Source organism: Vicugna pacos, chromosome 16 (assembly GCF_048564905.1).
Source record: "Vicugna pacos chromosome 16, VicPac4, whole genome shotgun sequence".
Taxonomy (NCBI): Eukaryota; Metazoa; Chordata; class Mammalia; order Artiodactyla; family Camelidae; genus Vicugna; species Vicugna pacos.
In genome coordinates this window covers 43,644,249-43,671,273 of record NC_133002.1, presented here as the reverse complement: position 1 = coordinate 43,671,273, position 27,025 = coordinate 43,644,249, and the positions used below count along the sequence as shown (strand labels likewise).

Genomic DNA, 27,025 nt, shown 5'->3' with positions numbered 1-27,025 from the left:
TCCAGGGACATCCATGTTGCAAATGGCGTTATGTTGTCATTTTTATGGCTGAATAGTATTCCATTGTATAAATATACCACAACTTCTTTATCCAGTCATCTGTCGCCAGGCATTTAGGTTGTTTCCACGTCTTGGTCACTGTAAATAGTGCTGCTGTGAACATCAGGGTGCGTGTACAACACTTCTTTATTGCACCTGAGTCTGTGGGTAGGCTGCTGCTCTTGGCCGGGCCTTGTCTTTCATTCATCATCGTTCAGCTGCTCCCGGAAGACCCCTCCACCAACCCTGCACCTGGTGGAAAGATGCACTTTTGTTGACCCGGAATCCTGCACTTGCTGGTGCCTTGTGTTTGCCTTTCCACGTGGTGGCCCCTCCTAGACCCTGCGGCTCTCTTCAGCGCCTCCCATCCCACCTGCCTTCCCCCCCCCCCCATTCTCACTGCATCCTCTCTGCTCCTCCCACAAGGTCGGACCCTACGGCTCCAGAAACGCTCATCCATTCACATCCCACTCTAGGGCGTCAGTCATGCTCAGTTGTATCAGTGAAAGTGTCCCTGAAATAAAACCAAGGATGTAAAAATGCCAGGGTCTGAAGGTGGGAGAGAGAACCTCCCCCCGCCAGGAGAAGGTGCGAGTGAGAAGGCGCTGTCCTCACTTGGCAGTCAGTGTAGGCAGGGCACGGCCCCAGGGAGTGGGTGTAATCCTTCTCAAAGAGCAGTTTGTTTTGCCCTCTGGTATCTTTTTCAGAACCTGGTACATCCCAGAGGTAGCTGCAGGCCGGAGAGGTTTTCCACACTTTTTTAAAGTGGTTATAAGATTTGGAAGGTTGGGTCACACAGCAGCGTTTTCCTGGGTTAGTAGTGATGTGCACCTCTCTCTGGAGTTTACAGGCATGTTTTCATTTCATCCTCGCCACGGGCCTGTGTGGAGGTGGAGACCCTAACCCTTTGTGGCGAGCACTTTCGGCTGGCATGGTGTTACCTGACCACCAGGTCCCTTAGACATTAAGTCCACTGCCCCTGTACCAGAGTCAAAGCGCACAAAGTCCATTAAGAGGGCAAAGCCTTCTTTTAAGTAGACTTGAATGTTTGCAGAGAAAAGGTCTTTTTTTTTTTCAGTGATTAGGACTGTACACATTATTAAAAGCAGCTTATTGGAGATTGACAGATAGATTCTTCCATCTCTGAGTTCTGAGTTTGAAAATACAAAATCCACATGAGGCCAACAGGACACAACAGGACTTTTCGTAGAGAATGATTCTAGGATGCGCTTTGGAGAAAGTGGGCACGCGGCCTGCAAGTGACACCTTTGAGTGGCTGTGAACCTAACCTGTAGTGAGAGTCATCTCAGGAGTACATTTCAAAAAAAATACACTTCCTTTCCCTTTGGGGGATTTATCCTAAGGAAATAATCAGAGGTGGGCATAAAGATTTATCTCCCAGGATATCCATTTTAGTGTCAAATATAATAGAACAAAACTGGAAACCATCTCTGTGCCTCCCCCATCAGGAAAATGATAAAAGATATTCAGAATACTAAGTTATAAGTAAGAACGATGTTTTTGAGGACTTTCAATAATGTGAGAAAGTACAGTGTGATTAAACAACAGAACAAACATCGTATGTAGTAAGAACTCAATTTTATTTAAAATCTCTGCACAAATACCTAGGGAAACGTGGGGGGATCTTACATGTAGGTGGGAAGCGTCTTCATCTGGGGGTGGGCGGTGAGTGCATTTGGGGTGCATAGTCTACAGCACCCGGGAGCGACCACAGGAGGTTGCATTTTGACTATTGCCTGGTGGAGTCCGGCTGTGACTCCAGCATTTGCCTGCAGCAGCAAACACCCAGGGTGATGAGCTTTTGACATTAAGGAGAGAATTGATCTCCCTGTAAGAATGTGTTTGCTTTCATAGATCTGCCTCAGAAAGTTGCCTGGGGCTCACGAACCTCCACCCTTTAGGACCTCCTGTCCTGTCCCCCGCAGGGTCCCCAGCTCTCACGCTGCAGGGTTTAGAAGTGCAGGGGAGGGTGCAGCCTCTGCTCAGCTTGTCTCGCCCAGCAGGATGCAGGCGGCACCTGGAGGCCCTGTGGGCGCACCGGCCCCTCTGCAGGGAGGGGGCTCCACTGTCAGACGGAGCCCCTGGGCGCTGACTGCCGCATGGGGAGTCCTAAGGAACTAACTGCCAGGGGAGTGAACAAGCGTAGTCAGAGCCCAGCCCTGCTCTGAGCACGCGGGCTTGTTGTCTGAATTCCTGCTCGTCTGGGAAGGGCCATCTCCTATGAAATCAGATCCACTGCCGGGTTATTCACTGAACATCTACTTTGTAGCGGGCCCTGTGCCGGGATGGAGGGCAGCCCCCCAGGAGCCCCCAGTCTAGACAGGGAGGAGGGAGGGAGAGATGCCAACAGAAGGAAGGTCTTTGTTCCTCAGCAGAACATGGACACGCACACACACACACACACCCCTAGCATCTCTGCTGTCACAGAGGAAGGACCTCCAGCCTGGCCCCATGAACTGCTTCTCCCCTGGGTAACAGAGCAAGGCCAGGTCCCCACTCAGCCCTCTGTCTGCTCCCCTCCTGGTGGCGTCAGGCCAGTTCTGTCCTTCCCCTCATGAATGTGTGGGTTCGCCTCCCTACTCTTTACTTCCCCTCTCTAAGCTCCTGTTTTGGTCCCTCGTGATTTGACTTTTGTCCTGGGCAGACTGATGTGTGTTAATCCAGGGGTACAGTCCATGTCCTGCTCACGTTGACCGCTCTTTGGGAGTTTGAAGGACCTGACTCTTACGAGGGCCTGGTCCTGACGCAGCAGGGTCTTGGGAAGGGGCCCTCCCTGCCTTCGTCCTCCTTGATGTCCCCACTGCGGGGGGAGCAGAGCCCAGGAGGTTCGTGCAGGCAGCTGGGGACAGGGGCGGGCTGGTAGGTCCTGGGGCTGTCAGGTGGCTCAGACTGAAGAGGTTTGGGGAACTTATGCTGACTGTGTTGTCAGTTTCCTAAAATGTGTTTCCCGAGCTGCCTCTCCTCTCTCGCCACCTGTCCTGAGATTGCCCTGTATGGACTAGGGACAGCTGTGCCTTCCGAGGTGCCAGCCACGGTCTGGAGCCGGCCCCGCGGTCCCTGGACTGGGCCTAGGTTCTCACTTTGAGCCACCACTGTGGATGTGCTCCGACACAAACTTCTGTTGTTGAAGACCCTGCCAGCCAGTGCCCACAGCCTCAGGCTCTGGGAGGTGGCATCTCTCATCTCCCTGGACCTCTCTGTACCGTTTGGCCCCAAAGCCCCTGGAGCAAGAGGGATGGGGGACACAGGATGCCTCCTCCTCCCTGCCCCAGGGACTAGGCTAGGGTGGGAGCTCAGATCCCCTCTACAGGTTGGAGCAGCGACCAACCTCCCGCCCCAGGACCCTTCTCTGGTCCCCCACCTGCCACCCCTGCCTCCCTCCTGCCTCTCGACAGGTGGGAATCTGTTGGAATTGCCTGGAGCAATCCCTCTAGCCTGTCTGTCTCAGCTCCTCTGGGGACCAAAGGGGAAATAACTGACTTGTTCCTGGTCTTACAGTAAGTTTGCATAAAAGCCAGACTTTCCCGGGTCTCTTCTCTCCTGGCTGAGTCATCCTCACTGCCACAAAACCCTTCCCTTCCTGCTCACGGTGCAGGGTGACCTGATGCAGAGAAAGTAATACTGGTTAAGGGTGAGCAGACCTGCAGGGGTGTTGTCACCTTTTCTCAGTCTCTTAACCTCGCTCTTCTCTCTTTTGCTGAACAGCAAAAATAATGATTAGATTGAGAAAGAGCAGGATGGTAGCCTGTGGGTGGTTGCAGAATTGTTTTGACTGAAGTTAAAAAACAAAGAAAAGGGAAGAAAAGGAATAGACTTCATATGGGTCAGAGGACAGATAAATGTTAGTTTATGGTTCTCTTGCCAGTGGTCCCCAAACTCTGGTCCCCTCAAACGTGACCCCAAGGGGACAAAAGGGGCTCATTCCCTAGAGATTCATTTGGGGGTGATGTGTTTGGGGCCGTGGGGAGTTGCTGCATCTCCACCTGGCTTGTCGCTGTCTCCTGGATGTCCCCACCTGTCCCACCATAAAGGTGGTGAAGGTCCGAGCATGGGAGCACAGGATGTCTTCTTTCTTCCGCCTCCTCCCCCTGCTCAGCTCCACTCCTTTTTGATTCAGAAGCTTCTGCAGATGATGGAATTGTTCCCAGCCTGAGGTCCCCTGGCTTGCTTCTCCCCTCTGGGGTCACCACTGGTGCACCCCTGCTTCTGTGTGGGTGCCTGGCCGAGCAGAGGGGCCACCTCCATACCCGCTACACCAGGTGCCACAGGATGGGCAGGAAGACTCAGGGTCTTCTAGTCTTGGGAGCAGGGGCTTGAGTCGTGGCGCCCCCTGCAGGCTGTGGCAGGAGTGGGAACGTCTTCCAGGGATGACAGGTGGCCGCCTGGAAGCCCCAGGTACAGTCTGCCCCTGTCAGAGAGACCCCATCACTTTTGTTTCTTGAAGCTCCCAGAATATTTTTTAAAATGATGATAAGGAAACAGAGCTACTAGTATGTCTTGAATGTTTCCTTGGAATAGAGTAACATTTTCACACCCATGGAGCAGTGTGACTGCTATTCACAAAATACCAGAATTTTTTTTTAAAAAGCAGCAAAACAAAACGGAGCACACTGAAGTCTAGAAGTGGGACACCGACTGATTTAAAGCTGTTTGATGACTGTGTCATTTTGGACCCTGCTGTGTCTCCCTGGACTAAATGTGAGCCTCATTTGGGAGGTCACAACTTTCAATGTGCAGAAGCCTTTGGTGACAGTGGCACCAGGAGCCCTCCCAGGGCTGGGCCTGGCCATGGGGTCTCCACAGCTGGCTCTCTGGGGCCCTGAGGTATCCAAGTCTCTCTCCTGAGGTGGCTCACCGTGGGGACTGAGTGCCCGGATCAGCCGAGTGGGATACAGAGACCATTGCGGTGGAAGTGGTAGGCTCGGTCCCTGTGTGGGTCAGTTAGCTGCGGTCTGCACGCTGCCCCCTGCTGGTCATTGCAGAAGTGAGTGACATTGGTTTGGAACAACAGTTCTCAAACCACAGGCTCTCTGGGGGTTCCCAGCGCCTTTCAGAGGGTCCACAAGGTGAAAACTATTGTAATAATAATGATAAAAAATAAACACTTGATCAAGTTCTCCCACAAATATACAGATGAAAAGTTCATTGACATGGTTTAGGATGGCACATTGGAACTAATCTTCAAGAAATGATCATCTGTTGAGTTTGGGTGCGTTGTGAAAGAAAAATATCCACAATTATCTGGGAAGGCTATTAAAATACTCCACCCTCTTCCAACTACAGTACCTGTCTGTGAGAGTCTGGGTGTCCTTCATCCACTTTTACAACCCTGCATATCACAGAAGATTGAATGAAATATCAGATGCGAACATCCAGCTGTTTTTTGTTAAGCCAGACATTGTAGATATTAAAAATGTAAAACAGTGCCATTATTCTAATTGTTTTTGTTTGGAAAATATAGCTTTTTTAACATAATATGTAATCATCTCATGGGTTTTTTTTTATTTTTAACTGAAGTTTATTTTTTGATGAATTAATAATTTTAACATTTTCCCTCAGTTTTAATTTCTATGGTAAATATCAATAGATAGAGCCCACATCATTTGACGTTCTTGAGAATTTTCTATAACTGTTTAACGAGATGTAGTTCACATACCATAAAATTCAGACATTTAAAGGGTACAACACAGTGGTTTTAGTGAATTCACCAAGTTTTGCAACCATCACCACCATCTAATTCCAGAACATTTTCATCGTCCGAAAGAGAGTCCCCGAACCCATTAACAGTCACTCGGATTCCTCCCTCCCCTCCTCTCCCAGCTTCTGGCAACCACTAATCTGCTTCCTTTTTTTTTTTTTTTAATTTAAAACAATTTTTTATTTTGAGGGGGAGGTAATTAGGTTTACTTATTTATGTTTAGAGGAGGTACTGGGGATTGAACCCAGGACTTCATGCATGCTAAGCATGCGCTCTACCACTTGAAATATACCCTCCCCCCCAATCTGCTTTCTGCCTCTATGTAGTTGCCTGTTCCGGACAGTTCACATAAACAGAATGGTACAATATGTGGTCTTTAGTGACTGGCTTCTTTCACTTGGCGTATTTTCCAGGGTCTTCCATGTTGTGGTCTCTGTCAGTACTTCATTTCCTCTAAGTGAATAATATTCCACTGTACGTATATGCCACGTTTTATCCATTCATCCACTGATGGACATTTGAATTCTTCCCACTTTTTGGCTACTATGAATAATGCTTCTGTGAATATTCATGTACAAGTTTGTGGCCATATGTTTTCAGTTTTCTTGGGTTTATACCTTGAAGTCATTTCTGGGTCTCAACGGTAACTGTGTAACATTTGAGGAACTGCCAGGCTCATTTCCAACCTCGGTGGTTTTTAAGAGTGTAAAGGAGTCCTGTGTTTGAAAACCACTGGTCTGGATGGGATTAGACCAGGGGAGTGTGGATAACTCAATACCACCCCTCTTTGCTCTGGGATTGGGAGTCTCTCAAAGCCATCTCTGCTTTCCCGTCCTTCCTCTCCCCCAGCACATATCCCTGGCGGCAAGGAGAAAGCTAGCTGAGCCAGACCACACAAGTTAAACCACCAGGAAGTTCTGGAACAGGATTGCCTCCTTGCAGGATTCCCGAGGGAGGGGGTCATTTTCATTGTGGTCCCAGGGGACGGAGCAATACAGCAGGGGTTGTCCTCAGACGGAACAGGGATCACACGCGCTTGGGGCTTGCCCACTGACTTGGAAATGACTCTTCTCTCCTTTCTGATTCTGTCCCTTTGATGTCCTGCCCATCAAGCCCAATCTTGTCACTTAGGTGCACAGTCCTCAGCTACCCTTCCCAGAATCACAAGTCTTTTGAGAAAGGAGCTTTGAGGGATAGCCTTTGGCTAGAGGAGTGATTCTGATGGTGAGATTGCAGACATCGTCGGGAGTGGGGTGGGGGCGGGGCGGGCAACATATGAGGACAGGTTGAAAGTACCGACGACGTTGGTGCCTGTGGGACCCTGCCTGCCACCTGCACCCCAGCCAGTGACGTGCTCTTTCTTCTTCCCTCTTCTCACCACAGCTGTGACTCCCCACCCTGGCTGAGCGCTCCAAGCCATGGCCGACACCATCTTCGGCAGCGGGAGTAATCAGTGGGTTTGCCCCAACGATCGGCAGCTAGCCCTGCGAGCCAAGTGAGTACCTCCAAGACCCGGGCAGACCTTCCTCCCCTCTCTCCCTACTCCTCTCCTTTCTTTGACAAGATTCAGGGCCCCAGAAAGAGCAGTTTGGAGACAAGGGTCTGTCTAATACACACCACACTCCTGGCCCTGAGCTGGGTACTTAACAGTCATTCACTCATTTAACCATCATACGGAATTTACCCCCATTTCTCAGATGAGGACAGTGAGGCTGAGGTCCTCCCCCAAGTCACTTAGCTTGTGAGCAGCAGGGCCGGGATTCACCAGGTCCATCTGACCCCTAGGCCTGTGTTCTTCCTATCACAGCAGGCTCCGCGGAGCCAGGTTGCTTCCTTTGCCTTCTCTGTTAAGAGGATCCATCCCCTGGCACTGAGCCTTCAGTCCCCATGTCCCTGGTGGTGGGGAGCCTTTGATCTCCGGATGCCCACTTTATAGTCAAGCGCCTGCACTGGCAGACAGGAATGGCTTGTCTAATTTACGAAGAGCTGCCCCCTGGGCTGGGTGCACAGCCAACCTTGAAGCGTTGCAGGTTTCTGCCATGCTTGTGTCAGGGCCTCTCCGGTTCTGGTCTGTCTCCAGTTTTCCTGTGATCTCTCAGCCCCATGAGCCCTCAGCACTGGTTCGGTCAGGCCGTCTCCACCTACTGGCCCCTGGGGGCTGCCTCTTCCTATCCCTCCAAGGAGTTGGGGGTCCCTGGTATGGGATCAGCCCAAGAGCACCTCTTCATCTGTCACATCGTGCCAAGCATTTCCCAATGGGACCAAGTTCGAGAAATTTGCAGTTAGATGTTGTGAGCCTGCAGGGGACAGAGCTGAAACATCAAAGGAGGATAGGAAAATTCATCTGAGATGCCCAAGAAGAGTGGAGACCTGCGTGATTTGCAGGAGTCTTTGCCCCATAGTTAATCTGTCTTACCAGACGACTCAGCTCTTCCAGCCCTATGTAGCCCCTGCGGGGAGAGCTCGGGATGAAACCATCCCTCTCCCTCTCTCTTCTGACACCAGGCGAGATGATGTGTCCTCCATGGCTGGATTGGACGAGCTGGGGAGAGCTGCACTCTTGTAGGAGGGCCCCGTGTAACCCCTGGTGTCCCTCTAGCCTTGCCTTCAGTTCTCCCTGACCTTGTCTCGCGCTCAGCAGCAGCCAAAAGCTGTTGTAGCACCTTTTAGAAGAGCAAACGCTTTTATCTCCTCCCTGGGGCATGCTGCCTTGTAGTGCCAGGTTCCTTGTAATGCTAGGCTCCTTAAAAGAGAGCGCTACAGATCCCTGCAGCCAGGCTGGGCCCCGAGGATCCCAAGGGAGACCTGGGGAAGTTATTTTCCCTGGCTCCAGCTCACGTCTGTCCTCCTGTCCTCCAGCCACTCTCAGACATTTTCAAAACCCCGCACAGCAGTGAACAGGACCAATATGGTCCCTTGTCTTAAGGCACTGATGGGGAGGAATGAGTATTATACACATAATTACCCATGTGCAGCTGATTTGACCATGGAAACAGGCAATCGGGTGAATGGGGGTGCTCACTTAATCTGGGGATTTGGAGAGGCTTCCCTGAGAGTGTGATGCTTTATGCTGAGTTCTGGAGAAGGGGTAACTCTTAGATGGAAATATGGGGGGAAGAGCATCTAGGCAGCAGAAACAGTGTGTGCAAAGGCCCTGAGGTAGAAGGAACATGGCATGGAGAAGACTGGGCAGGAGGCCAGTGTGGCTGGAATGCAGAGTGAGGGGGTTAGTGATGTGGAAAGAAGATGGAGAGATGGGCAGGGGCCAGATAGGGCAGGGCCTGATCCTTGAGACTCATTTTAAAGGGGGAGACACCTTGCCTTGTATAATGTATAAGCCTAGTGGTGGAGCTATGCCTGGCCCTTTGGGAGCTCTGAGAATGGACTCTTAATCTGACTTGGAGGGGATCAAGGAAAAGCCTCATGTGAAGCTCATATCTAAAAGATGTCCTGAAAAGGAGTAGAAATGAGGCAGTGGAAAGGGGTTAGGGAGAGGGTCAGGCTCCCGGGTAGGGGCACAGCCTGAGCAGAGTCCTGGGGACTACACACCTCCTGGAACACAAGGGAGGTAGAAGTATCATCGGTAACCCTGGCCAGGCGAGCCCAGAGACAAGGGCACCATAGTGGGGGAATGTACAGATGGGAGCTGGGCACCTCCGAAGCCTCATCCCCAGAGTTTGCAGCCCTCTTTACATCTGACCCTCAGGGCTGTGTGGAGGGCGCTGCAGGGAGCAAGGTGCTTGGTGGCAGCTGTGGCTGTAAGTGGGTGTCAGGGCCTGACTGGCCAGGAGCAGTAAGCCTGGGAGAAGAGCACATAAACTGTTGGGGCTTATGGGAGATCAGACGGAGGCAGAGAGGGAGGCTCGGAGGAGGATTCCCTGGGGAGCCTGTTGGGGTTGTCAGCAGCTGCTGCTGGGAAGGGGCAGGGCCTTAAGATCAGGCCATCCACTGGACTTGAGGATCTGTGTCCTTCACCTTCACCAGCCCGGTATGGCTTTCTCTCTTCTCTCAGAGAAAGGACACGCTCTTTACTCCCCGAACTCCTACAATGTCAGCAACGCAAGAACTATTGGCTACAGTAGCCCTGGGAACACATACTGTCCTCAAGGGGGCTGTGTGGATGCAGTGGGGGTGCTGATTTGCACCAGGATGGCCTCAACGCCTCTTGTGTTGTTCTCTCCTGAGGCTACAGACGGGCTGGTCTGTGCACACCTACCAGACAGAGAAGCAGAGGAAGAGCCAATGCCTCAGCCCGGCCGAGGTGGAGGCCATCCTGCAGGTCATCCAGAGGGCCGAACGGCTGGACGTCCTGGAGCAGCAGAGAATCGGGTATGGGCTGCTCCTGAGCTGGGGCAGAAGGCCTGGGGAGCTGGGCGTCTGGCGCCCTGGGTCCACGTGCTGGCTTTTCACCTCTGGGAGCCATTCAACTCTGCCTGAATATCCCTGAGGCATTGATTCATGACCAAGCCTGTCGAAGCCTCAGCATACCCCCCTGCAAGATGGGGATAGCAGCTGACGTGTGGGGAGGATGCATGAGTGTGGCGAAGCATGTTAGGCTCTGTTCAGCTCTGCACACCAGAGGGTCCCTGTGTGGTTCAGCCTGGAGGGGGATTGATGTGCAGGCTGAACCGTGGTTCCACCAAAGACCGACAGGAGCCGCTCTCCATCTTGTTCTAAGCTCTTCCCCTGGCCTCCGGCAGCTAGAGCTGACTCCTACACAGTCTTCAGTTTTGTTGTGTCTTTTCTGGGGGTTTGTTTAATTACAAAAGCAATTCATACTTCCCAGACAATCTGAAAAACACAGACACGAGCAGGCAAACACGCATGCCGGGCACTGGCAGGAATTAATTTGGTTCTGGGCTTCTTGCTCTTTTTCTATTTATCTTTTTCTGTTACATTTACGACCATTTAAAAAAGCCAGACATTGTAGAAATGCCCAGTTCTGGAAAGCGAAAGCACCACTGCAGAGCCCACTGCTGTCCAGCTGGTTGCGTGTGCCTGTCGGATGCGGACATATGACTGCTGTGTCATTACAGAAAGGGTTTATATCAGGCGGGCTAGTGGTCTTTGGCTCTTTTTTCCCCACCGCCCCTGGCTGGGGCTCCGCCCTCTCTCAGACCTGCCCGAGGGTCCTGTAAGGTTCAGCAGATCTCAAGTGTGCCTGTGCTGATGATTGACAGGCCAGCTCTCTACTCCTCGGGCTCTCCCAGGAGGGTGTGCTGGGAGCCGGTGGGTATGGTCCATGTGGACTCCCCCCGACCCCCGAGTGGTGGGAAGTTTTGGCGCCCTCTCATCCATCTGGGCGGCCCCCTGTGCTGCCCACATCGCCTGGCCCTGGCTGTGAGTGCTGGGCTTGGCTGGGGCAGGAATGACCCAGGAGGTGCTGCCTCACATTAATCATCTCAGAAGGAGGAGGCACGTCCTGTGTGTTTCCACGAGTTGGGAGACATAGGATGGTACTCACAGGGTAGGGTGTCCCTGAGAACAAGATGGTCAGGCCAGGGCTGAAGCTGGCTTTGCTCCCGAGGCCCTGCAGTTCCCTGGGTGAGGGACGGTGACCCCTGTGGAAGTCAGGAGTGCCTGCTGAAGAGCACGTGGGTAAGGCAGCCTCAGTGCCCAATCTGCCCGCCCTCGGCCCCCAGCGCCTGATCACCCCAGAGAAGAGTGTGGGGTTGCCATGAGACGGAGCCCTGGGTGTGGCCCCGGCCTCATCTCTGAGGGGCTGTGCGACTCTGGCAGGTGGTGTCACATCTTGGAGCCTCAGTCTTCTCATCTTTAAAATGGAGGGAGGCAAGGTGGAGGGATAAATTGGGAGTTTAGGATTTGCAGATACTAACTACTATATATAAAATAGATAAACAGCAAGGTCCCACTGCATAGCACAAGGAACTGTATTCAATACCTTGTAATAGCCTATAATGAAAAAGAATGTGAAAAGGATATGTATGTATGTATAACTGAGTCACTACGCCGTACACCAGAAATTAATGCTGTAAACCAACTATAGTTCAATTTAAAAAATTTAAATTAAAAAATACATACAGACAGCTACCCTACTATAAAAAAAATTTAATGGGGGGAAACAGCGTGCTCCCCACTGAGGGGCTGTGACAGTTAGAGGAGAAACAGTCCCCACACACTACCCTCCATTCATTCAGGAATTTTCACTGAGAATCCACTGGGCACTGGAGACACAGTGGTCAGTGAAACAGAAGTGGCCACCGTGTCGTGGGCGTGACAGTGTTGTGTTACAGGTTGTCCTGAAACAGGGGTCACAGTGGGCCAAGGGGCCGGGGTTCCCGAGGAAAGGCACCGATCCCAGGCTCAGTGGGGTTCAGGGAACCTCTGGACTCCAGCACCAGAGGTTCAAAGAGCACCTCTTTCTCTTTCTCCCTCCAACTTCTGCATCTGCCCAGTTGCTTAAACCAAAAGCCTCTACTCCATCTCAGATCTTTCTCAGACCTCCCCTCACCCCAAATCCATCGGTGCTGCCTCTGAAATAAAGCCCATCCCAGTTTCCGTCGGCTTCCCTGGACCTCCCACCACCTCCTGCCGGCTTCCTTGCCTGACTCCCTGTTGGAAGCCCAGCTTCCCACAGCAGCTGGAGTGAGCTTTAAGAAGTGTCACTTACATCACGTCACTCCTTTACTTAAAACTCTTCGGGGAGTTCACAGTGATCTTAGAAAATAATCCAAACTCCATTTGGTGATTTAGAAAACCCATGTAATCTGGTCCCTCCCCGCCCCTAAAGCCTCCTTTATCCCTGGCTCCAGCCACTCCCGGGGCAGGAACCCCCCTGGCTGTCGGCCGTTCTCCTGTGCAGAGCCGGGCTGCTCCGCCAGCTCTTCACATGGTTTAGACCTTTTCATCCTTTGCATCTCAGCTCACATGTTCACCGAGAGGCCTTCACTAATCAGCATCAAACATACCCCGACCTCCTCAGTCTTTCTCCCGCCCCCACTTATTTCATAACATCCCTCCCTAGCTGAAGTCAGTTTGCTTGTTTATGGACTTTCTCCTTGTATTGAACATAAGTTCCTGACCATGTCCATCTCTGGCTTGTTTGCTACAATATTTCCAGTGTCTGTACCTCAAAGGTGCAGTTAATGGTTTGGTGAGTAAATGAGTGATTAGGAGTTAGCCAGGGGCCAGGGTGGGGCAGGGAACAGTACCCCAGCGGAGGAAGCAACCCACGGGCCATGGTACACTGTGGGCGCCCCACGGCAGCTGTGCCTGGGCAGTGGTCAAGTTGGAGACAGGAAGCTCACTCCACCTGACTCTGTCCTGTGCTGCAGGCGGCTGGTGGAGCGGCTGGAGACCATGAGGCGCAACGTGATGGGCAATGGCCTCTCACAGTGTCTGCTCTGCGGGGAGGCGCTGGGCTTCCTGGCCAGCTCGTCCGTGTTCTGCAAAGACTGCAGGAAGGTAAGGCCCTGCCTGCTCTGGCTCCCCAGCCTGGACCAGCCCTGCTGCTCTGTGGCTTTGCATCCTGGCTCCCAGGAGTGTGTGTGTGTGTGTGTGTGTGTGTGTGTTCGTGCACACATTTGCGCATGTGTGTCCTGTGCTTCTTGGCAAAGATTGGGGCCTGAAGGTCAGATGGTCTGGGTGTGAGTTCAGCTCTTCCACTAGCTGCATGACCTCAGAAAACTTGTTTACTATGTCAAGCCTCACCTTCCTGATCTATAAAATAAGATAATGATAATATGTAGCTTAGAGAGTTGTGAGGATTAAATATATGCAAAGCTCTTAAAACCTTGTCTGGCACATAAGTATTCAGTGGATGTTATTAGCTGTTATTAAATACAGACAGTTCTCCTCAGGGCCAGTCTGCCATTTCCTATTCTATCGGTCTGCTCTCTTGATCCTTGGTCACTCAAATGAATATGATCTTTGCAGCAAGTTCAAATGGATTTTGTCCTTTTCTTAGACTCCACTGATTGTTCTCACTCATGCCACATATTAAATTGTTTCATATTGAGTCCAAGACTTCTTGAAATAACTTTTTGTTTTTCCTGGAGTTTCTAGTTGCCTTTCTTATTGACCAAAGAATAATATGCCTTCCAATTCTCAAGATTATTTAGCATCTAGCAAGATATTAATAGCATCTATTGCATGAAGCCTACTTTTTTACTCTCTCTCTGCCAAAAATTCTTCTAGACTCTTATCCCCGTTCCAGCCTACAATAGTTGCTGCATAGCTGCCGTCATGGGACTTCCCTTTACTGCCCTCCCAGCTTAGAGACACTGTTCTTTTTCTTTTCTTCTTTTTTCTTCCTCACTCTAGTTTTACTGGAATCCATCCTCAAGTAACTTCCATGTGCCAGTTATTGTTTTAAGCCTGGAGTTACTTTGGTGCACAAGACAGAGAAAGAATCTTTTCTCTTGAGATTACGCTGGATGAGGGAACCAAAAAGCAAGTAATGATTCAATAGATAAGATGGTTTCAGGAAGAAGTAAATTCTGGGGAGAAGTAAGAGCAGATGGAAGACTAGGGGTGCAGTGGGGTGTTGAGAGTCGAGAGGACTGTAAAATATGGGGAAGTCAAGGAAGTAAACATGAACTTGGCAACCCAGAGGACATTGGTGGCCTTGACAAGGGCATTTTCACTGACATTCAAAAGCTGGATGAGAGAACCAAGGTGCAAAGAAGTTAAGATACTGGACGAATAGGTGGGAAAGCCAGGATTTCAGCCAAGATCAATTTCCCCCTGTTCTGTCACATGTGGGGAACTGGGCTGAGGAATGTGGATTAAGTGGTGAAGGGTCCCAAGAACAGTGGAAGTGTGGCAGGAGCCTGTGTGTCAGGGACGGGGTGGGCACTCATGTGCCAGCTCCTCCTGACAGCCTCCATAGGCCTGGACAAGACACCGATGCAGGAGTGGGCCCAGGGACTCGGGGATGTCCTGCTCCCAGCACCCGGGCAGGTGGGGTTATGTGACTTCTGCCGGGGAGGATGAGGCCCAACAGCCTATTTCCTCCTTTTGCCCCTCAAGCCCACCACTGCTGTAGATGTCCAGGTTTGTGGGACTGGGAAGAGGGGGTCAGAGCCTGGTCTCCCTCCCCTGGAAGGATCCAGAGCCTCTGCGGCAGAGGAAGGCTGCTGCCCCTGGTTGCTGAGGGGTTAATGCCGGCGGCTCCTTGCAGAGCCATTTCCTAGGCAACAGTGGCAGTCCCAGGGGAGGACCTCAGCTCATGTAGGGGCTGGGGAATGCTCTTCCAGACACTCTCACCACCCCGACCCTGTCGTTCCCTGGAGCACAAGGCTGGTCTGGAGGACAGTCCCATTTGAAATTGTTCTTATTTTGCAGAAGGCTGAGGACTTGGCCCTGGCTTGGGTGGTGAGATGAGGAGCCCTTTGAGCTTCTGAGGGGACTTGTTCCCATTGAAAGTGGAGGGAGAGGGAGCCAGTTGGGGCTGTAACTGAATGATGGGCATTTGGGGTTTTTCTTCATTCTTCTTTGAGAAGATTGTGTCATCCATCCGTTCATTCATTTACTCACTGCACAAATAGGAGAGAGCCTACTGTGTGCAGACCCTGTCCTAGGTTCTGACAATGCCGTGAACAAGATAAGGTCCTTGTTCTCATGGAGACTGTTTCCAGGGGTGGGAGAAGACACAACAAACTAACAGACAAACATAAAATAACATCAAGCAGAACAAGGGCTCTGTAGTGAATTAAAACAGAGTGATGTGACAGAGGATGACTGGGAGGGCCTCTCTGAGCTCAGACCAGAACACAAGCAGGAGCCGGCCCCAGGGCGACCCAGATGGAAGAGTGCTGCAGGCAGAGGGACCAGCAAGCACAAAGGCCCCGAGGCAGAAACCAGCTGGGCACGTTCAAGGAACTAATGAAGGTATCTGGGGCAGAGGGAGCAAGAGGTGGGCACAGCCAATCACACAGAGCTTTGTAAATCAAGGTCAGGAGTTGAGATTTGATTCTAAGTTTAACGAGTTGCCAGTGGAGCATTTTAAGCAGGGGTGTGATGTGATCTGATTTGTGTTTTTAAGAGGTGAGCCTGGCTGCTCTCTGGCAAGTGCATTGCAAGGCGACATAGAGTGAAAGCAAGAGATGAGTTAGGTGGTGATGGCTGTCACTGGGAGATGACGGGGTTGGGGACAAGGCAATATAGGGACAGGGGCCATACACCAAGAGACTCCATCTCTTCAGTGTATTCTAAGCAAAGGGGAAGGGATCGAGGGGGTGATTGAGGGGCTCAGGAAGGAAAGAGCTCTTGAGGGCTGAGAGAGCTCTAACAAGGCACTGGCCGTTTAACTGGGGGTGTCAGGAGCCCTCCACTCTGGGCTCACTAATTTCTGGGGTGCCTCCCTATTTATTTCTATCTTGACTCTCGACCTCCCCACCTTTTGCGATGGCGCGCAGCCCTGGGTCCCGGGAGGTGGTGGGCACAGGCAGGCTGCAGAGACGGGATGCTGGGAGGTCTCTGATATGGAAGTGTCCAGATGCAGGCCTGGCGGGGCGAGGGGGAGCAGGGCCGCAGGTGCTCCCGGCCGCATGGAGCCAACTCCAGCAAGAGCCCTGGCAGCGTTTCGCAGCCACAAGCTAATGAGCGTGCGGGTGGAACCTGTGATGCGGGTCCTCAGAGCAGCGTCCAGTCTAATTGGGCCCGTGTGGCCAGGCAGCTTGCTCTCATTATCAGGAGGCACTGGTGGGAAGGGAGAGGGGCCGGCTGGTTAATTAGAGAGGCCTGGCACTCCTAATTGCTTAGGATCTGAGTCCGCCAGCTTTCTGTTTAATTGAGAGTCTGGCTTCACCCATGATAAGGAGGCTGGGCAGGGCTGCAGGAGAGCCCGCCTGAGCCCAGGGTGGCATTGTTACTGTGTTGGGGAAGCAATCAGATTTTTCTCCGGTTTCAGCTAAAATGTGTTCCATGGTGTGGGAGCAGAAAAGCCTGCTTGTGAGATGATGCTCTTGGTAACGTGGGCTGAGTCCTGGTGAGAAAGAAGGAGGCAGCCCCATCCTCTGCCCAAAGCCTTTAGGGGACATCTAGCTCGGGAGTTGGGGTGCAGGCATCCCCTGGCCAGGATGGGGGTCCCCTGGAGGGAAGCAGCCAGGCCAGAGCCTGATCTGATCCCTGTTGCCGACCCTGCTCAAGGCTCTGAGGAGGTCTGTCCTGCTGAGGTCAGCACAGACCCCCAGCAGGCTGTAGCCCTGGGGCCATTCATCCCATCGTGAGGGCCGCACCCTCATGCACTCTCACTGAGCTCTCATCACCTCCCAGCGGCCCACCTCCAAACACTGTCACACTGAGGGTTAGGACTTCAGTACGTGAATCTTGAGGGGACATGTTTGGTCCATAGCACCTCCTGAACCAGAACTCTGCGTGCTTCCCGAGCAGCACCCCTGGGGATTCTGATCCTCCTTGGGCTTGAAAACCCCTGCTCTAAGTTTCCAGCCCCAGGCCTGGCTCAGGGTGGTGGGGAAGGACCCAGGTGACTCTACCTTCCCTCTGCTTGTCTTCTCCCCTTTTCCTCTCTGCACCACAGCCCCGACCTCCCCCACCACACACACACACACTGCACACACATACCACATACATGTCACACACCCTTTAACCCCCACCATATATACCTCAGTGCCTCCCACACACACCTTCAACTTAGGGTCTCCTCAGGCCATCCTCGCTCTTGCAAACAGTGAACATTGAGGCCACTGTTTTACTTTGTGGTGTCCTTTGAAATTTATAAAGCGCTTTCACAAAAGCCATCCTTTTTGTCCTTAGGACAAGGCTGTAAGGAAAGCAGGGGAGGTAAGATTGTTCCACATTCACAGGTAGAGAACAGGGGCTCAGCTGAGGTGGTGTGGCCAGGTAGTGGGGAGCTGGTCCCCCGGGCACAGCTATGCCATGCTGCCCCTCCACTCCTTCAGACCAAGGCATTCACATCTCATGCTTTCCCCTCCTTGGAGAAGCAGGAATATCTTTCTAAAGAACACAGGAGAAGAAACATACTCAATAGTTAAGTATTGACAACTTTTCCCGTAAAGTCAGGAATAAGACAAGTTCTATATATCTTTATCACCACTTCTATCCAGCATTACACTGGAGGCCTAGCCAGTGCAATCAGGCAAGAAAAATAAATGTATGGTATGATTGGAAAAGAATAGCTTAGACTGTCATTATCCATGAAAACATGACTATATAAGTAGAAAGTCTGAAAGATTGAATGTAAATGGTTAGTATTAGCTGGTGAATTTAGCAAGGTGATTGTGTACAAGTTTAAGATGCATACAATAAAATCAGTATAGGCACACCTCAGAGATACTGTGGGTTTGGTTCCAGACCACTACAGTAAAGCAAATATTGCAATAAAGAAAGTCACATGAATTTTTTGGTTTCCCAGTGCATGGAAAAGTTATGTCTACACTTCACTGTAGTCTGTTAGTCTATCAAGTATGCAATAGCATTATGTCTGAAAAGTGTACATACCTTAATTTAAAAATGCTTTATTGCTGAAAAATGCTAACCATCATCTGAGCCTTCAACCAGCTGTAATCTTTTTGCTGGTGGAGACTCTTGCCTCAGTGTTGATGGCTGCTGACTGATCAGGGTGGTGGTTGCTGAACATTGGCCAATTTCTTAAAATAAGACAACAGTGAATTTTGCCACCTCGGTGGATTCTTCCTCTCATGAACAATTTCTCTGTAGCGTGAAATGTTGTTTGATAATATTTTACCCACAATAGAACTTCTTTTAAAACCGGAGCCAATCCTCTCAAACCCTGCTGCAACTTTATCAACTAAGTTTATGTCATATTCTAAATCCTTTGTTGTCACATCAACCATCTTCACAGCATCTTCACCAGGAGTCGATGCCATCTCAAGAAACCACTTTCTTTGCTCATCCATAAGAAGCAGCTCCTCATCCATTTAAACTTGATCATGATGTTGCAGCTGTTCAGTCACATCTTCAGGCTCCACTTCTAATTCTAGTTCTCTTACTCTTTCTACCACATCTGCAGTTACTTTCTCCACTGAAGTCTTGAACCCCTGAGAGTCATCCGTGAGGGCTGGAATCAGCTTCTTCCAAATTCCTGCTGATGTTGACATTTTCACCTCTTCCCATGAATCATGAATGTACTTAATGGCATCGGGAACAGTGAATTCTCCAGAAGGTTTTCAATTGAATTTGCCCAGATCCATCAGAGAAATCACTGTCTATGGAAGCCAAAGGCTCATGAAATGTATTTCTTAAATAATAAGACTTGAAAGTTGAAATTATTCTTTGATCCATGGGCTGCAGAATGGACGTTGTGTTAGCAGACATGAAAACATTAATCTTGGGGAGGGTATATATAACTCAAATGGCAGAGCACATGCTTAGTATGCATAAGGTCCTGGGTTCAATCCCCAGTACCTCCATTAAAAGTAAATAAATAAATAAACCTACTTACACACACTCCCCCAAAAAATAAAATAAAAAGAGGCTCTCAAGTCCTTTCATTAAAAAAAAACAAAACATTTATCTCATTGTACATCTCCATCAGAGCTCTTGGGTGACCAGGTATACTATCGATGAGCAGTAATATTTTGAAAGGAATCTTTTTTTTCTGGGCAGTAGGTCTCAATAATGGGCTTAAACCATGTTATAAACAGATATGCTGTCATTCACTCTTTGCCGTTGCATTTATAGAGCACAGGGAGAGTCAATTTAGCATAATTCTCAAGGGCCCTAGGATTTCGGAGAAGTGAATGAAACTTGGCTTCAACTTAAAGCTGCATTAACTCCTAGCAAGAGAGTCAACCTGACCTTTGAAAGTTTAAAGCCAGGCGTTGACTTCTCCTCTCCAGCTATGAAAGTCCTAGATGGCATCTTCTTCCAATATGTAGTCTGTTTTGTCTACATTGAAATTCTGTCCTGTAGTGTAGCCACGTTCATTAATTCTCTTAGGTAGATCTCCCAGATAACTTCCTGCAGCTTCTGCCTCAGCACTTGCTGATTTTCTTTGCATTTTTGGGTTATGGGGCCAGTTTTTTCCCTCAAACCTCATGAAACCACCTCAGCTAGCTTCCAACTTAGGCTTTGGCTTAAGGGAACATTGTGGCTGGTTTGATCTTCTATCCAGAACACGACAGCTTTTCCCATATCTGTAATAAGGCGGTTTTGCTTTCTTATCATTTGTGTGTTTACTGAAATAGCCCTTTAATTGCCTTCAAGAACTTTTCCTTTTCATTCACAGCTTGGCTCTTTGGCACAAGAGACTTAGCTTTGGCCTGTCTTGGCTTTTGACATGCCTTCCTCAGTAGGCTTAATCACTTCTAGCTTTTGGCTTAAAGTGAAACACATGTGACTCTTCCTCTCAGTTGAACACCTAGAGGCCCTTGTAAGGTTATTCACTGGCCTAAAAAATTTCAATAATGTTGTGTCTGAGGGAACAGGAAGGCCCGAGGAGAGGGAGAGAGACGGCGAACAGCTGGTTGGTGGAGCAGACAGAACACATTTATGAATTAAGTTTGCCATCTTATTTGGGTGCAGTGTGTGGTGCCCCGAAACAATTACAGTAGTAACAGTAAAGATCACTGATCACAGATCACCATAACAAATACTTTAATAATGAAAAAGTTTGAAATATTGGGACATGTACCAAAGTGTAATGCGGAGACACAACGTGAGCAAATGGTATTGGAAAAACAGCTCCAATCAACTTGCTCAAAGCAGGGTTGCCACAAACCTTCAATTTGTAAAAAAAAAAAAAAAAAAAAGCAATCTCTGCAAAGTAGAGTAAGACATAAAGCGCAATAAAACGAGGCCTGCCTGTATGTCTACACACCTAAGACAAAATGAGAGAAAATAAATAGTCCAACTTACGACAGAGGGGACACAGACAGGCAGTGGGAAAAGAATGGTCTTTTGAATAAATGCAAGGTTATTTGGATACACGCATGGAAAAAATGGTTCTTGACCTCTACTTCACACTGGGCACAAGAGGCAATTGCACGTTGATTTCAGATTTAAGTGTGAAAGGTAAAATAATATTTCAGAGGAAAAATAAATAAGTAAATAGGTAAATATGCAAACAAATAAATAAGAAAGAACACAGGAGGAGTCACTTTAAGGCGAAGCAGTGGAAGATTTGAGGACCCGGCTGCATCCAGATGGCCCTGTCGGGAGGCCGCCTTCCCACCTGGCCTCCCTCCAGGACCAGCAGTGGCCTCCTGGCTGCCCCCACCACCACTGGAGGGGAATAGCTTTTCCACCTACTTTCCTAGGATCTTCAGAAGCAGCCTGCATGTTCTCGGGATGTTCCCAGTGCAAAAGCTGAGCACCGGGGCTGGGTGGAGCCCGCCGCACGGGGCCCAGGGGCTGTGCGGGCCAGAGAACAGAGCAGCCCTCCTGGGAGGGCTTTTACCGCCTTTGGAGCTGACTCGGCTCCGTAGGCCCAGCGTTGCAAATGAAATTGAATTTCATGAAGGGCTTATCTCTCTGCAGAATTTTTTTCATGCATTCGTTCTACAGTGTTTTATTGGGTACTGACTCTGTGCCAGAGCCTGGAGGTACAGTGGTGAGCAGGGTGGGAGGAGGCCTTGCCCTTGGGACCAGCACTAGCATAATAAGAGCCTGTGCCAGACTCTGTTCCAAGGGCTTTCCACGTGTTGACTCGTTTGAGCCTCCTACCAACCTGGTGGGCTCAGCACCGTTATCATCCCCCTTTTACAGATGGGGAAACAGGCACAGAGTGGTTAGGCACCTTTCCCAAGGCCACTCAGCCAGTCTGTCCTGGAGCCAGGATCTGATCCCAAGCAGTCTGGTTCTAAGCATCCTTACCATTAACTGCGGTGCTACATCACCTCCATGGAGCTTATGACTGAGAAAGTCGAGATGGAAAAAACAAGTAAATACAATACTTCCAGAGAGTGACAGGCAGAGACATAAAAACTGAGGGTGGGGGACAGTGTGACAGCCAGTGGGGAGGGTGTGGGAAGGCAGCTGTTTCACTTTGGATGCACAGCACAGGCCTGTGTGAAGATGTGACCTTTGAGCTGAGGCTCTGATGAGCAAAAGTGAGATGGGGCAGAAAGTATCCCAGGCAGAAGGAGTGGCATGGGCGAGGCGCTGGGTGGGGAAAAGCATGGTTGTAAGTGAGAAACAGAAAGGAGGCCAGGGAGGCAGAGGGAGGGGGAGGGCCCTACAAATGACCCTTCCCAGCTCTGTACCCTGGCCCCTGCTGGGCTTCCATGGTGGGGCTGCCCCACCCTCCTCCTTGGATTAACTTGAATTCCTCCCAATCAGAGGCAATTTAAAAAAATATTTATTTTTAAATTGATGCACATAACATAAAATTTACCATTTTAATCATTTTTAGGTGTACTATTCAGGGGCACTAAGTACATTCACCTTGTCATGCTACCAGCACCACCATCATCTCCAGAGCTTTCTCATCTTGTAAAACTGAGACTCTATACCCATTAAACAATCACTCCCCACTCCCACCCAGCCCAGCCCCTGGCACCCCCATTCTGTTTTCTGTCTCTGTGCAGGTGACTTCTCCAATACTGCATATAAGGGGAATCACGCGGTATTTGTCTTTTTGTGACTGGCTTATGTCACTTAGCATGATGTCTTCAGGGTCCACCCATGTGGTGGCATGTGTCAGAACTCCCTTTTTAAAGCCAAATAATACTCCATGGTGTGTATGTAGCACGTTTTGCTGATCCGTTCATTTGTCAGTGGACCCTCGGGTTGCTTCCACACTTTAGCTGTTGTGAATAATGCTCCTGTGAATGTGGGTGTGCAAATACCTCTTTGAGACGCTGCTTTCAATTCTTGGGGGTGTATACCCAGCAGTGGGATTGCTGGATCCCATGGTGATTCTGTTTAATTTTCTGAGGACTCATGCTGTGTTCCCAGCAGGGGTATCACTTTACAGTCCCACCAGCAGTGCACGAGGGTCAGTAGGGGACAGTTTTTTGCAGGGCCTCCCTCTCGAATGAGGGTGCAGTGAAAGTCATCTGTGGCTCCCTATCCCCCACTCCCTTTCCAGACCCAGCCCTCAGCGCCTCGGTCCCTCAGAGGCGGCCACAAGAGCAGACGCCTCCTTGAACATCAGCCATTTCATTTGAGCTGCCTCCAGATTGGCCCCGCAATGTCCTTTCTCCTCTGTGACCTAATTCAGATGTTGAAGACGTGTGTTTGTGCCTCATTACGAAGATGGATTTTTCATTCAGCTACTGATGTTTCCCAAATTCCCGGAAAAAGTCACTTAATTCGTCTGCCCCAAGGGCTTTCTCTGGCTGCTTGGCTGGAAATGACTTGGCTGCCTCGGCCGGGAATGGAGGATTGGACCAGACACCACGCAGCATCTTGGAACATCTGCCTTGCTCAGGAGTCTAACGAACAGAACGTCTCCATCAAGACACACTTGTTTCTTGCTGCCCTGGTGCCTGCGCCATGGCCTTTCCTCCCCCAGGGTAGCTTCTTTCTTGCTGCTCTGTGCAGTTCACAGCCCATTCCATCACTTGTTCTGCCGCTGACCTTCAGCTCAAGGTCACCAGGACAAAGGCAGCTGAGGAGCTGCTGAGAGCTGAGCTGGGATCAGGAACCCACAGTCATTGGTCCTCTAGAGACACTGCCTGCTTAGCTCACATTCAGGCCAAGCCCATCCCCCCAGGAGCTCACTGCTGGTGACAGACTGCATTCCAGCGTGACAAGTGCTGTAGACACAGGTGGCGTGGGGTGATCCCAGAGCAGAGGGGTGGTGGGGCAGGCATCTGAGAGCTGTGGGAGGCTGCAGGGTGGGGCTCAGTTTGATCTGGGCCTGGAAGGGTGGGCACCCAGGTGCCAGGGTGCGGGTGGAGCCGGGCATTTCAGGAGGAAGGGTGGTGGAGGAAGTGCAGGGACTGGTGGGCACTTGGCAGAGCTGGTGGGTGTGGGAGACAGAGGGAAAAGGAGGGGGTGATGGTGAGACACAGGCTGAGGGAGGGAGAGAATGAAGTGGGGGTCATGAGGGGTCCATGTGCCAGGCTTCTGGCAGCAGAGCCATCAGAGGGGGCTAAGCAGAGGATGACAGCCAGGTGGGTCTCTGGGGAGCTTATGCCCAGAGGCACATTTGGAGGAGGGAATGTCTAGTGCATTGGAGAGAGCCTGTCAGATGCTGAATTATCCAATTAGCAACAAAAAGGCCTGAATTCAGGCAGGAATCACCAGGGTGGGGACTCCAAAGACAGTTAAGGGTTATAAATAACAAAAGCTGCCACTATTAACAGAGGCCTTTGTCCCTGTAGTTATTAGCCATGCTGGGAAGTCAGGATCTGAACTTTACAGCCCTTTACAAAACAGTGCCACCCCTGTCCTAACCATGAGCCCCCACCCAGGGCGCTGGGCCACTGGGCCGTGAGAAGGAACGTGGCTTCCAGCCCCTCCCTGCTGCCTGTTAGTGAGGACCAGGTGGGCGGTGCCAGGGTCAGTTGCTTGGACTCCGGAGTATTAAAGAATTTAGTGAGATGGCGTCCTCTTACTATCCTCTTGGCTTTCTTTCCCTGGAATTTTTAAAAAGTATTACACCATGCATAGAGGTTAAGAGCCCTGGGTTCGGGCTGCCTGGCTTCATCTCCTGGCTTGAGCAGTTCACCTCACCTCTCCGCGTCAGTTTTCTCACCTGGAAATAGGGAATAACAGTATTACCTACGTCATAAGGCGGTGAGCACTGACATGAGTGAGGTATACAGTAAGCTCTTAGAAACAGTCCCTGGCACAGAGTAACTGCACACAAATTATAAAAAAAAAAACAATGTAGAGCGTGGAAAATATTAACCCCCCCACCCCCAACCTCAGCAGCCTTAACATTTGTTCTTCTATACCTTTCTCTCTCCACACACCTGCAAATGCACACAGGTGTATGTGTATACATATTTTTAATGGGACTGTAATATACTCATTCTGTAATCCCCTTTTTCACTTAATAACATATCAGAGATGTCTCCTCCAGGTCTATACCTGGAAATCGAATTCCATCCTTAGATATAAGGGAGGTGGAAGGGAATTTTGCCCTTCCCTGTAGCTCCTCCTTTTCCAGGCTGCTCAGATACCTGTTGGGGGCGGGACTGGGGTAGGGGTGCTGTTCCTGGTGTCACTGCAGACACCCCCATCCTGCTCCCTTTTGGGCCTGGCCTCTCCCCTCGCTGCATCTCTCCCAGGGCGGTGGCCCCCTGCATTTCAGCTTCTGCTCCCTTCCTTTGCTCAGCACTCTCCTCCTGACACACGTGTCCCCACCCCCGCCCCTGCCACTCATGTCAGAAGTCCAGTTGACGGCACTGGTCCCTGTGTACATAGCTGTGGGGGTGGAGTGGGGGCAGTGTTGCCTGAATTCATAGGTGAAATGCAGCCGCATCTCTGCCGGCCCTGCCCACGTCTCCCGCGCCTGCTCTGAGAGGACCAGGAGTCAGGAGCGTAGGAGAGCTGTGCTCTGGACAACCCCTGTGATCTCGGATCAGAGCCCTGTCCCGTGCTCGGCCTCTTACACTCCCTGTGAAAGGAAGCGGCCAGAGGGGTTGGAGGAGAGGGTTTCCCCGGCCTTCTAGCAGTTTCCTGCTGTGAAGTTCAGGTCAGCCCAGTCCTTACAGGATCCCCTCCCTAGAGCTGGCCCCCACAGACCAGAGCAGCAGCGGCCACAGCTGTGGGCTGAAGCTCATTTGTCCGCACCTCTGGAACACAGTTCAGTGGTTGTTATTTTAAAGCCGTGGTGGGTTTGCATCTCAATTCACTTTGGCGCAGACTGTAATGGACTCTGTGTCCTCCTAGCGGGAGGAAGCCAGGGTGGGGGTTGGCATGTGCTTCTGAGAGCCCCCCCTTGCCTCTGATGTTCCTGTGATGCTGTAAGCCCCTCGCATACCCTGGGGGTCGGTAGGTGAATGGCTGTGGTTATGCCCATTTTCCAGATGGAGAAACTGAGGCTTGGAGAGATGATGTGCTCCTGGTGGCATTGCCAGGGCCTTGCCATTCCTCCTACTGCTTGGTTCAGAACTCCACCCACATGCCCTTTGAGAAGTAAAGAGAGCTAAAGACATGCAGGAGACCCCCAGAGGAAGGTGCTGTCTAGTGCCAGATCACACATGGGGTGCAAAGGCTATTGGATAAGTGCCCCCAACACTGGGAAAGGGATATAACCCCAACGCTACTGACCTCCATAGTCAGGTGTGGCGCCCTGGGACCCCCCTCCCCAGGCACACCTCCCCACAGAGTTTGTCACACCCCCAAAGTGGCTGAACAGCTGCCAGACACACGTAGGGTATTTGTGGTTGTTGAGTCATAGACCGGTCCGAGTGAGGCCACCCCCTTACTGAGTGGGCAGAGCTTCTGTAGGCTTGGGCTGGGAACACTGACCAGGCCTCTTCCCTAGACCCCTGTCCAGCACCCTTGGGACCCTTGCCACCCCCTCTCAGTGGCTTTTCCCAGGGTCTGGTCAGCATAGCATCAAGGGAGCGCCAGCAGCAGGAAGCAGGGGTGGCAAATCTGTTTAGCAGCTGTTACCAGGAACGGCAATTTGGTGCGGCCTCTTGTCCTCTGCTGGGGTAAATAACAGATAATGACATTTCCAGTCCGGGCTGTGGCCCGGCACCGCGCACATGGCCCTCACCTCGCTGGCTGTGCCCCGCCAGCTGCCACACTTCAGAGAGCCTGCGATTCTTCATCGCTCTCAAATTGCTCCTGTTTTTCCTGCTGCGTCGTTTCCCGCACAGCTGTTTGCCGTTCACTGACCTTAACTGGAGGTGGATTGAGTCTGTTTCCCCGTGGGGACTTTGGGGCGCTGCTCCTGTGGATGGGCCGATGGATGGGGAGGCAGGGAGGCCGGCTCCTCACCCAAGGCGCCCTTTAACCCGAGCCTTCAAACCTAGAAAGAACGGCCTTTCTTAAAGGAGGCTGTGAGTGTTCTCCCTCCCAAACCCTTTCCTCACCCTTGTTGTCCTGCCTTCTGTGGGAGGGGTGACTCACCCAGGTTACAGATGGAGAAACTAAGACTGAGAGGGGTTGTGATCTGCCACACCTTCCAGAGACCCCTCTGCCCGAGAACCACCTCTGCCTGGCTGAGTTTCTGGGCGCAGACAGGAGTGTCATCTGGGCTCCCTAGGGAGTGAGGCCTAAGCACCTGGGTGCCTCACCACCAGGCTCCTGACCGCCTGCAGTGGAGTCTCATTTGCTTTCTAGCTCATTCTCTGCTTCTTTGTCTTGCTCAAGTGTGGCTTTTCCCTCCCCTTGAAGTTTTCAGTGGCTCCCTACTGCCTTCAGAATAAAGTCTAACCACCTCCACATGTTATC

General features: G+C 51.0%; 1 protein-coding gene across 6 annotated transcripts in view; it reads left to right on the top strand.

Moving 5' to 3' along the window:
• RPH3AL (rabphilin 3A like (without C2 domains)) overlaps window positions 1–27,025 on the top strand; it is a 123,511-nt gene that overhangs the window by 42,744 nt on the left and 53,742 nt on the right. For 5 of the 6 annotated variants that reach the window (XM_072939068.1, XM_072939064.1, XM_015248046.3 and 2 more), the window contains exons 2-4: window positions 7,142–7,253; window positions 9,944–10,087; window positions 13,054–13,183. In XM_072939068.1, the coding sequence (XP_072795169.1) occupies window positions 7,177–7,253; window positions 9,944–10,087; window positions 13,054–13,183 (351 nt within the window). In that variant the 5' untranslated portion in view covers window positions 7,142–7,176. Of the gene's footprint in view, window positions 1–7,141; window positions 7,254–9,943; window positions 10,088–13,053; window positions 13,184–22,754; window positions 23,410–27,025 lie in introns of those variants that run through there. The other variant, XM_072939067.1, reaches the window with a different exon arrangement.